Source organism: Enoplosus armatus, chromosome 15 (genome assembly GCF_043641665.1).
Source record: "Enoplosus armatus isolate fEnoArm2 chromosome 15, fEnoArm2.hap1, whole genome shotgun sequence".
In the NCBI taxonomy this organism is placed as follows: Eukaryota; Metazoa; Chordata; class Actinopteri; order Centrarchiformes; family Enoplosidae; genus Enoplosus; species Enoplosus armatus.
This window is the reverse complement of record NC_092194.1, coordinates 9,995,671-10,006,634: the sequence shown is the minus strand read 5'-3', so window position 1 is coordinate 10,006,634 and position 10,964 is coordinate 9,995,671. Positions and strand designations below refer to the sequence as shown.

Below are 10,964 nucleotides of genomic sequence, written 5' to 3'. Positions count from 1 at the left end.
ACTAATAGCACCATCTGTTGGCAGAAAATGCCCCCATTCTGTCTTGGTGCATGCAGCATGTACGCCACATGTTCAGTAATGACTGTTTACGGTCACCAGAATCAACTGTAATGTGTATATGATAACAGATTAGAGCCACCACTGCCTCACTGTTACGCTGTCCTCATTTACTGTGAGCCGCCCTGTATTCCCCTGTAGTGCTAGCCTAATTAGCCAACCACAAGAAGACTATAACTACATTATTTTAATTATTTTTGGTTAACATTTAAAGAGAGAGCACCAGAGAGACTGGAAAATAGATTCTAAATTATTTGACTGAGAGAGCTGTGAGTGGGCAGGGGGATGAAATGTTGACACAGAATAGAGTAGCTTCCCTCTATCCCTCTAATCTTCCCTGTAGCCCCTCTGGGTGCTGTCCCCGCCACACTGGGGGACATGGACTTAATACCAACTGTGAGTCAAATTAATTAGCTGAACATGCCCTGGTCAAAGCCAAAGGAGACCTCAGTAGTAGGCTGATTCTGATTGTAGCAGTCCAGCTGCCTCCCAGGCAGCAGTGAGAGGGCAGAGGAGGGCCACAGGGAGTGATCTGTAGTAATTTTAGTTATTGTTAAAAAAAAAAAAAAAAGGCAATTAATCTCACTCTATTCCTCTTGTGATAGGCCATATCATCGACCAAGGCCTACAGGGATTCAGAGGTCAGACTGTTAAACTATTCAACCCAACCACACCTCCACCTTTCTCCATCAGACACATTTCAAACACTTCATATTGGTTAATAATGAATCTGTTAGTTGGGGCAGGAAGGGTTGTGTTTGTACGTGTATGTGTGTTTTCAGATGAGCAAACAGTTGATAATGTTGTATTTAAACGTATTTAACGAGTGTTAATTAACTCTATACACAGAGCTAAAGGCGTCTGCTGAAGACCGGATTGTGAGGAGATACTTGTTTCTGTTTAAATAAAAAAGTCTAACCATTAAATTCAGGAATATTCATGAGTCTGAGGCACTGTGCCATCACAGATGTTCCTGCCTTACAGAATCAGCAGATTTCAGGCAAGTAGGTTAGCTTTGCACCTCTCGATCCCAGTAGAGAAATACCAGGATGAGCATCTTATTAATGCATAATCAAACTTAGTTCCCATCGCATTCTTCTATAAAGTGATTTGATTATTTAATGGGACCTTCGGAGTTAACCCCACACTGTCAACTTCAGCATTAACATTTTTATTTGGTCTGAGCGTTGGAGGCCACCCTGCTCATTACGCTACAGCTCCGCTGTGTAAACAGAGAGCAGCATGAAAGGCTGTGAGGGGCCCCTGCATGCCTGTGGGAGTATGGGGCGTACTTCATGGTTTATGCTTGAAAAAGAGCCATAATCTTCCAGCTAATCTGGGGCTTGGTGTGGAATTCCCCTCGCATGGAGGGCAGAAGCTTTCAGCAGAGCTGGCATACACTATGTTGGCTTCAGTTTTAAAAACTACATAAAGACAAACATATGGATTGAGATATTTAGTTGATTTATTTTCCTACCTCTCTCGATGCAGTAAGTTCTAATAATGTAGCAACAACATTGTCTTCACAATTTAAGTTAATATTTAGTTCTGCAATAACCATCTTCAGATAAATAATGAGAGGGCCAAGATACTAAACATTTACACATACGTCGCTTTTTGTTTTTTGGATTTTAAGCAACTATTGCCCCCTAGTGCTCCACATGGAAAATGACTGAATTTACATACATCATTTAGAGTAAGAAGACATCCTGTAAGTTATGATGAAAACCTCTCTGACAGCAATTTATGGCATGAAAAAAAACATGAAAATGCTGACTTGGTTTATAGTGTATGAAACAAATAATTTTCACAATGGGCTCACTTTTTTATGCTTTTACTTTACTCCAATCACGCATCAGGACAGTGTATAGTGATAAAGCAGAAAATATTTTTCTTTAAAAAACATTTTAAAAAAGTGCACAAATGAAGATACATTGAATGGTTCATACATGGCAGTAAAGACTTCACAATCTGATTTTCATGTGGTTTCAGGGTGGAACATGTGATTACTGTATGCACAAATTTCAGCACACAAACTCAGACTTTTCTTCGGATGTGCAGGATGTGGATGTCTGGACTACTAAACTCTGGGTCTTGCTTGTCTGAAGGGATCTCCTCACAGCTGAAGTTTTGTTGCAGCAACTAAAAAAAATAACAAGACTCACTGAGAGGTGATGCCAAATATCTCAACTTCTTAATATTTATTTATTAGTATTTAAAAACGGAACACACAGTTGGGTTCTCACCTCAAAAAAACGCCTTTCCACTTTTGGGTTGAAGCCCTCGGTGCGTTGCTCATAGCAGCAAATAATGCAGGTCTCTGGTCCAGAGAGCAGCTTCAAGCTCTCCACCAGTGGAACAACAGACTGTGTGGAAATAAATGATGAGTCACAAAGAGAAAGAAAGAGCAACACTTTGTTCTGTTTTGCAATAATGGTAATACAGAGCAAAAGTCTAAGTAGAGAACTATAGTAAATGACCTGCTCATAGTAGATGCAATCTGCCATAAGGATATAATGTGGGGGAGGCAGGAAGTCAGACACATCTTCACCCCTTTAAGGAAAGTAGAAATCAAACAGTTAGCATTTGGACATATCTTACAATATGTTGAACATGCATCTTGAATATATGAATTAAATCCAATGCAAAAATATATACTAAAGGAAATAAGTACAAACCATTTCAGTACCTTGACAGTAATTGATCCACTGCTGACAAGTGCCTGGTTTTCCTGGATGTTCAGCCTCATGAGGGTCTGCAAATCCTCCAGGTCTGTCACAGTAACTTGAGCTCTATGGGATTTAATACACAGTAATGAAATCTATCTTTTGGTTTTCTATGCCATTAGTTTGAATTAAAGTGATACCGTGGCTGTCGCCCACACACTGCGAAGTACGGGGGTACAAGCAACTACTTAGTCGTTAAACTGGAGTACATGTATATTAACATTTAAACGACAAACTAACCAGTCATCTCACCCCAGTGTTGCTGCCATCAGACCAACAACTCCTGTTCCAGCTCCTAACTCCAACACACTCCTGCCAGCCCAGACGTTCACTCCTGAGGACGGATCATGAAATTGTTTAGTCTCCAAATATTTTGCTAGAACGATAGCTGCATCCCAAACAACACAGCCGACGTCTCCCAAGTAGCACTGCTTCACTTTTAAGGTACAGCCGTCGTTTTTCTCAATTTCTCTCACAAAATAGTGACTCTCATCTGCGTCGGCCGCCATGTTGGCCGCGGCAGGAACAAGAGGAGCACATCCGGTCTGATTTTTCCAGAATAAAATACTTTACACATAGAGTAGAGTAGAAAACTCTATGTGTAAACCACAATTTCAAAATGTTCCCACACCTAAACAGGGACTCCTATCTGGGAAAAGAATTTGAGGCTAACATGTGGCAATCAATATGAGATACCTGAGGTTACTGCATTTCCTAGTCTGACGTTGTATTATTGAGGCATTTAGTTCTTCTTTTCATAAGGTGTATCATTATCCACGGAAAGGACCCATAGACACCCTCGTTTACTCTGGATATCAAGCAATTCCTTTCTCTTAATATCTTTCTTTCTTTTTTCCCTTTTACAGTATTGTCATTTTAACGACTATGAAACCTGAGAACATATAAATAAATATGTCAATAATGTCAATCAATCAATCAGTCTAGCTCCGTGGTTTTAGTGTGACTGACATGCGCAGATGGTAGCTGCTGACGCCAGGACGATCTGATGGTCGCGCGCGAATTTGTTCAGTGTCGGCCTTTGGTAGCTGTCGTCACCTGTGGGGCTTCTTTGCATTTCACTGAGGCCCCATGTTGTTGATAACAGCATTTTGACTGAATTGTACAGTTGTACGAATTAATTTTGTAATATACGTTCATTAACCAGTCTTTGCGAGGTTTTAAGATGTTTCGCAGCAGCACAGAGGAGGTGACAACCGGCGGTGACACCTCGGAATGTGGACACTGGGGGGTGTCCCCGATGGACAGAAGCGGTTCATCCCACCAAAGTTTAGACGAAGGCAGTACGAGCTCCAGCCATGGTCCATCCCTCCCCCCAGTGGCCTCAGGTGATCTGAAGGATAGCCAGAGCACTTTAAGCTAACGCTAGTATCTTCGACTTCCTCCAGCAGGGGTGGGGCCACACAAAGGTTTAGAGACAGTAAAATATGATAACATGAGATTTCCTATATTCAATTCTCAAATCTTTGAATTTGTTTTGATAGTGGATCATAGAAGGACAACTGAGCCACATTTGACTAAAAACCTTGTCTCTGGGCAGGGCACTGCAGTAATAACATGACACTGTCTTGTCGTAGGTCAGTTTCATCGCAGCTTCAGGTTAGGCAGGACAAATTCATCCATCCTTGTATCTACTAGTACCTCGGACAGCTCCCCCCTCCACAGCCATGGAGGAACGCCAAGACTCAGGAGGACCCTGGGGTCTGCTGGGGCCACAGGCTCACATCCTGCACGGACCCCACTGACTGATCCCGCCGGTACTTCAGCCCTTGATGTTTCAAGTGGGTGTCCAACATGGCTGAAGCTGTGTTTCTAATCCTGATTACTCGGTTTTTGCAGCAACAAGTTGCTCCTCTGTGACCACAACCTCTGGTGCCTCGGTGGTTGTGGCGGTGGTTGAAGGCCGTGGTTTGGCCAGGGGAGAGATTGGCATGGCTAGTCTCAACTTGAAATGTCCAGAGCTTATATTGTCTCAGTTTGCAGACACTGGGACATATGCCAAGGTAACCCATGCATTATCTAAAGCTGCAAACTACATGCTTGATTGATTGACTGTTGATCTTAGCTACACTCAGCAGAGACTCTAAAATAGAGGGGACTCCTGTCTCAGTCATATGTTACTCTTCTGAAGGTCATAACCAAGATTCACATCTTGGTGCCACTGGAAATACTGATGCCAGACACAGCCAGTGAGAAGGGGAAAGGGACAAAGCTGTTCAACCTCATCACAGAGAACTTCCCGGTACCAGTGTAGAATAGGTGTTATAAGTAAAACACACAATTCATTCAAACAAATACCTTTAAAGCAGAAAATAGCTCATTCATGCTCAGTCACTCATTCCTGGTTAGCACTACTGTGAAATGTGTGTGCTGCGTCCCACCTATTGACATGCAGCACAGAGGTGGTGTCTTGTCAACTGTTAGTGTGAGGTAATATGTGCATTTTATGTTTTTTTTGTCAGGGAGTAGCTTTCACTGCTATCCAAAGGAAGTATTTCAATGAGAGGAAAGGACTGGAGTACATTCAGCAGCTGTGTGCTCCAGAATTTGGCACTGTCCTCATGGAAGTGCAAGCTAAGTACGCCAGTGAGTGCGATATAGTATAGAAGTTGATATACGTTAATATATATTTTTTATTACCAAATGTCATGATCTGTTCAGGTATTATTGCCTAGCAGCAGCAGCTGCTTTGCTGAAATATTTAGAGTTCATCCAGAACTCTGTCTACGCTGCCAAGTCTCTCAAAGTGAGCTTTAAAGGGAGTGAACAGACGGCAATGATTGACTCAGCGTCTGCCTCTAACTTGGAGTTGGTGGTCAATAATAGAGACCACAGGTAAGAGAGCAAGGCCATGACAGCATTATCTTTGCATGTGTTCCTGTATAATCACATAAGTGTTCAGTCCGTCTGTCTCTGCTTATCTGTGTATAGGAGTGAACACAGTCTTTTAGGGGTACTTAACCACACCAAAACACCTGGTGGTGCTAGGAGGTTGCGCTCCAATATTCTGGAGCCTCTGGTTGATGTAGACACCATCAACATACGCTTGGACACCATACAAGAGCTGCTGCAGGATGAGGAGCTCTTCTTTGGCCTGAAGAATGGTAAGGAACAAGCACGTACAGTTTTTAATCACAAGTTTAATATTGTGAATATCGAAGATGAGGGCATGACTTTATTTTAAATATCTCTTCTTTTGCACTCCTCAGCCATAGGTCATTTCCTTGACATTGACCAGCTGCTCTCTGTTCTTGTCCAAATCCCAAAGCAGGAAACAGTACGTACAATTCTTTCATTACCCATGATTGTATTAGATCGTTTCATTGCAATGGATTTCATGTGCGTTTATTTTAGAATTCTTAACGAACTAAATGCCACAAATGCGCACATGTGAAATGTTGGTCTGTCTTTCTCTGTTGGTGCACTTTTCACTGCTATTAATATATTTCTACAGGTTCAGGTTGCTGAAGCAAAAATTACACACATCATTCAGCTGAAACACACATTGGATCTGGTGCCACGGTTAAGGGTCTGTGTCTGTTTGTATGCATGAAATGAGTTTAAAATCATGGACAAGCCATGGATAGAATGAGGAAAACAAGCATTTTATTCCACAAAAAGCATTGCACTGATTGTTATTTAATTACAATACAAATAGTAAACCCTTCAAGCATTACACTTTATCAACAGATGGTGTTGAAGAACTGCAACACAGCCCTGCTCAAGGCATACAGCACCTCACTGGAAGACAACAGGTACTAAGCCTTGTGCCTATGTCAGATGTAAATGTACTATCGTGTACTGTCTACAGACTTCTTCCAATGTGTATATTTGTGTCTACCTCAGGTTTGACATGATCCTAGAGCAGATCAAGACAGTGATTAATGATGATACCACCTACCTGAAGGGGAGCCTGAACATGCGCGCACAAAAGTGTTACGCTGTCCGCCCAAACATCAATGAGTTCCTCGACATTGCTCGCAGAGCTTACACGGAGATAGTGGACGACATTGCAGGTGTTTATTCTGGCTGTTCAGTTAATATCATTGTATAAAGTGTACGTTTATATATACCACAAAGGTTATTGACATTGTGTTGCACAGGGCTAGTGAACCAGATGGGGGAGAAATATGGTTTGCCAATGCGTACCAGCTTCAGCACAGTACGAGGTTTCTTCATCCAGATGAAGCTTGAAGGAGTGGTCTTGCCTGAAGGGAAACTCCCCCCAGACTTTATCAAGGTAGACTCCACTAAAAGCAGGGATATTGAGAACACAGAGAGCTAACAGACTAATTAAAAAGAGAAAAAAAGCTAAATTGCCCCCATGGGGACAATAAAGTTTGGATCATTGACTGACCATAAAAGCTGTCTTTCAACATCTGCAAACCTCAGGTAACCAAGCACAAGAACAGCTATGGCTTCACTACTGCAGACCTGATGAAGATGAATGACCGCTGTGATGAGGCCCTGAGGGAGATCTTTCACATGTCCTATGTGTGAGGAGATCATGATTCTATGATTTACAAACATGCGCAGTAATATATTGTATGCACTTTACTACTATTACACTGTACTGAATGTTGAAAGAAAGAAAGATTGCTCCGTACAAGGGCTGTCCTCGACTTCCGTGATCATGGGATTTCGTTGAGTAATTAGTTGATTTAATCTGTCAAATTGTTTCTCTGGGATTGTTTCGTTTCACAGATGAATATGATTATGCAGAAGTGGGCCTAAGTTCAAAGCTTATCTTTACATATTGTTTGGATGCCAGAGATGTGACTATTATTTTACTGTAATGACTGACTTAATCCCCAGATAAAAGGCCACATTAATAATTTCTTGGCTGACAAAGACCTTAACAACTAATTAATCAACTCATTCATTAAAAAAGGGGGCACTGCAAGTTTGTACATTTCTCTATCTAAACAAGTTTTCATGTCATGAACAGCTGAATTAGATCATTTTATTTTGTACTACTTTGTGTCCACTAGAGGGTGCTGTTAGTTAGATATAATCTTCCTCCAGTGCTTTGCCCCTGCAGCATCTAACCTGTCTTCATGCAGTGTGATATGTCAACTGCTGAGCACCGTCCACGTGCACATCCACTGCCTTTACAAGCTCTCTGATGCTGTATCCATGCTGGACATGTTGCTGTCTCTGGCCAATGCATGCACCATCTCAGACTATGGTAAGTATGAATCACTGTTGATTTCCAATCTCTAGCCAAACTGTCAAAATGAATCTTGAAGATGTGTGATCTGTTGTCTGAGGGAGAAATAAGGAGAACCCAGCCAACGTCACACATGACAGCCAGAAACTGCTCCACTGAGCTGGCAGCTCTGCTGGCCTCAGTCCTTTCTTTGTGAGGGTCGTCGGCAGCACCAGCCCCGTCAGCCATGTGGGTTGTGAGCGCTGGCCCTCAGCTGTCTGAAAGCGTATCTCCATCGACATGTGCTGAGTGCCTGCCCCCTTCTAGCCCAGCCAGCCTGTACTCAGATTACCCTTGTTACATAAGTGTGCACTGGTGCACTGAGACAAATCTCCCCAGCAGAGGAGCTAGCTGGCTGTAACCACTGCACACGCCTCTCTCAGAACTCTGTTTTTATTATATTGTGACACACCTTTCAGTTAACCAACCAGCAATTCATTATGTAAGATTATAATTATATAGATGAAATCATGCCTTTCTTTTTATATGAAACATACAACACATTCGTAATCATTGAGTCACAGTTTACTAGCTATATAGGTTTGTCACAAAATTGCCGTATTCTCATACTCAGTGTAGCTGTATTTTAATGCAATTTGTTCATCCCATGGAAGTGCATGACAGAGTTATTATATAAACAAAAGACCAACAAAACGAGGTATTCTTGATTGTTGCTTTTTTTTCTGCTGTGTCTGCCAGTGCGTCCAGAGTTCACAGACACACTGGCCATCAAACAGGGTCGTCACCCCATTCTGGAGCGAATGGCTGGACAGCAGCCGGTGTCGAACAATAGCTACATCTCCGAGGGCAGCAACTTTGTCATCATCACCGGACCCAACATGAGCGGCAAGTCCACCTACCTCAAACAGGTGGCGCTGTGTCAGATCATGGCTCAGATAGGTCAGCAGCAAACCTTTTCAGCCTCGCATGAATTTGGAATGCAAAGCTGCGCAGTGCTGTGCTTTGATTTGACTTTATGTTTGAGTAAAGCCTTTGCATTACTATTCCAGGATCTTTTGTCCCTGCTGAGTATGCCTCTTTTCGTGTTGCTGACCAGATTTTCACCAGAATTGGTGTGGATGATGATTTTGAAACCAACTCTTCCACCTTCATGTTGGAAATGAAGGAAGTATGTGTATTTTTTATTTTATTTTAGGGCTGCTCACGTTCTTCAACTACATTTATGATTTATGATCATCACTGGCTGCATATTTCCTCTCCAAAGATCTCTTACATAATCCACAACGTAAGTGACAGGTCCCTGATCATCATAGATGAGTTGGGGCGTGGTACCAGTGCTGAGGAGGGCATCGGCATCTGTCACTCCGTTTGTGAGTTCCTCCTTAGCCTCAAGGTAGAGTATGCTCCTATATAGCCCTGCACTGCCACTCCTTTCTCTAAAATGAAAACCAGACTAATCAGATTCCTGTCATGTGAACCATTTAACTTGTCATTGTTTATTGTGGTACACCTCTTTGGTCAACAGTAAAATAATAAAACAAATACAGGAACAGCGCTTGTTTTCCACTGTTTTAATCCTTGTGTGTGATGTTTCCCTACTGTTTGCAGGCGTTCACCCTGTTTGCCACACACTTTCTTGAGCTGTGCCAACTAGAGTCTCTTTATCCCAACGTGGAGAACCAGCACATGGAGGTTCAGCACACACGCAGGGTTGACACTGGTGCTGAGAGCGTGGTGTACACATACTTGCTGAATCGAGGATGCTCTGAAGAAAGACACTACGGTACAGTGAAATCTAAGTAGGACTCTGGAACTGGAAATTGGTCATGAAAATGGTCACAGAGCATGTTTTTGCTCTTCTAGGTCTGAGAGCAGCAGAAATGACTGCACTTCCTTCAAACATCATCCAAGAGGCAAAGACGATCGCCTCCAAAGTTAGCCAGCAGCTTTTGGTATGGTTCATAAAGATCAGATTTGCCTTTTTGTGCTGCTGTCTTTGGTGTCTCAACTGGTGTACCTTATATTTACATAAAGTTTTAGCTGGTGATTTTACAGCATGTCCCACATTGTGTGCAACTGTAAAACAAGCTTTAATGGACAAGAAATCAATGTTAGACACTGAGAGAGTCAAATGCTGTGCCTCTCATAACAGATAGCACAAATATTGTTGTGTCCCATAAATAATCCTGGTTTATATCAGAGAAGTGCTGGATGAAGAGACAAGACCCATGGTGTGGTTTATTGTTACTCTAGGCCAAACATCACAGTGATCCGGAAACACAGAGGCAGAGAGCTGTGTACCATCTGGCTACCCGCCTCCTGCAGACTGCCAGGAACTCCAGACTGGACCCAGACAGCTTGCGTATGTATCTGAAGGGCCTGAAGAAGCAGTATGAGGCCGAGCTGCAGGCAGCAGGACAGCCAACGTCCATTGACACAGAGGAGGAATGACTGACTCAGCCTTACAGCGGGGAGGGGCAGTGATACACTTAGAAAATCAGCCTCTGATGAGCATTACTGGGCATATTGTGTTTATAGATTGGCTTGTTTGGTATTAAATCTGTTTCTTTGAACTCTAGTGTTCATGGTTTTCTTTCTGACCATAGTATTAAAAGCAATACACCACATGTTAATTTTGAAAATGTAATGTAAAATGTTGTAGCAAGAGATGTATTAAATACCCGAAGAAACACTTTCCTGATAGCATAAGAAATTAAATAAACGAAGTGTGGTTAGATCTCTAGATACCACAGACATAGGCCGACTGGAAGTCCCCGTAAAAATATTAAAGTACTTTTTGTACTCATGTGTCTTACGGACTTGGGGGAAGTGCAATGACCACTCCCCTCTTTTGCTTTCGTCGATCGTAAGATTTAAGAGCCAAGGATGTTTCGAAAAGGCGGGGTTATCTCCTGTATAGCGCTATGTAATAACTGCTCCGTACGGTATGCCCCGAGTCACAAAACAAGCGTTCCCGAGCAGCCTGCCTATGA

General features: G+C 42.5%; 2 protein-coding genes across 2 annotated transcripts; one reads left to right on the top strand and one right to left on the bottom strand.

Annotated features, from left to right (window-relative positions):
* Positions 1-1,715: 1,715 nt before the first annotated feature.
* Positions 1,716-3,292, bottom strand: vcpkmt (valosin containing protein lysine (K) methyltransferase). The gene is made up of 5 exons (XM_070920621.1): positions 3,036-3,292; positions 2,736-2,849; positions 2,538-2,610; positions 2,304-2,423; positions 1,716-2,199 (listed from the first exon to the last, which is right to left on the bottom strand). Exons 1-5 carry the CDS (start codon positions 3,290-3,292, stop codon positions 2,095-2,097), a joined length of 669 nt encoding a protein of 222 aa, XP_070776722.1. The 3' UTR covers positions 1,716-2,094.
* Positions 3,293-3,966: 674 nt separating this feature from the next.
* On the top strand, positions 3,967-10,462 carry msh4 (mutS homolog 4). Its single transcript, XM_070920787.1, has 20 exons — positions 3,967-4,129; positions 4,379-4,558; positions 4,641-4,804; positions 4,933-5,043; positions 5,264-5,379; positions 5,463-5,636; positions 5,733-5,905; positions 6,011-6,078; positions 6,256-6,330; positions 6,492-6,556; positions 6,648-6,817; positions 6,905-7,041; positions 7,194-7,297; positions 7,865-7,989; positions 8,710-8,910; positions 9,021-9,139; positions 9,236-9,364; positions 9,580-9,754; positions 9,835-9,923; positions 10,225-10,462. The coding sequence occupies exons 1-20, from the start codon at positions 3,967-3,969 to the stop codon at positions 10,420-10,422; spliced, it is 2,736 nt and encodes a 911-aa protein (XP_070776888.1). The 3' UTR covers positions 10,423-10,462.
* The last annotated feature ends 502 nt before the right edge of the window (positions 10,463-10,964 follow it).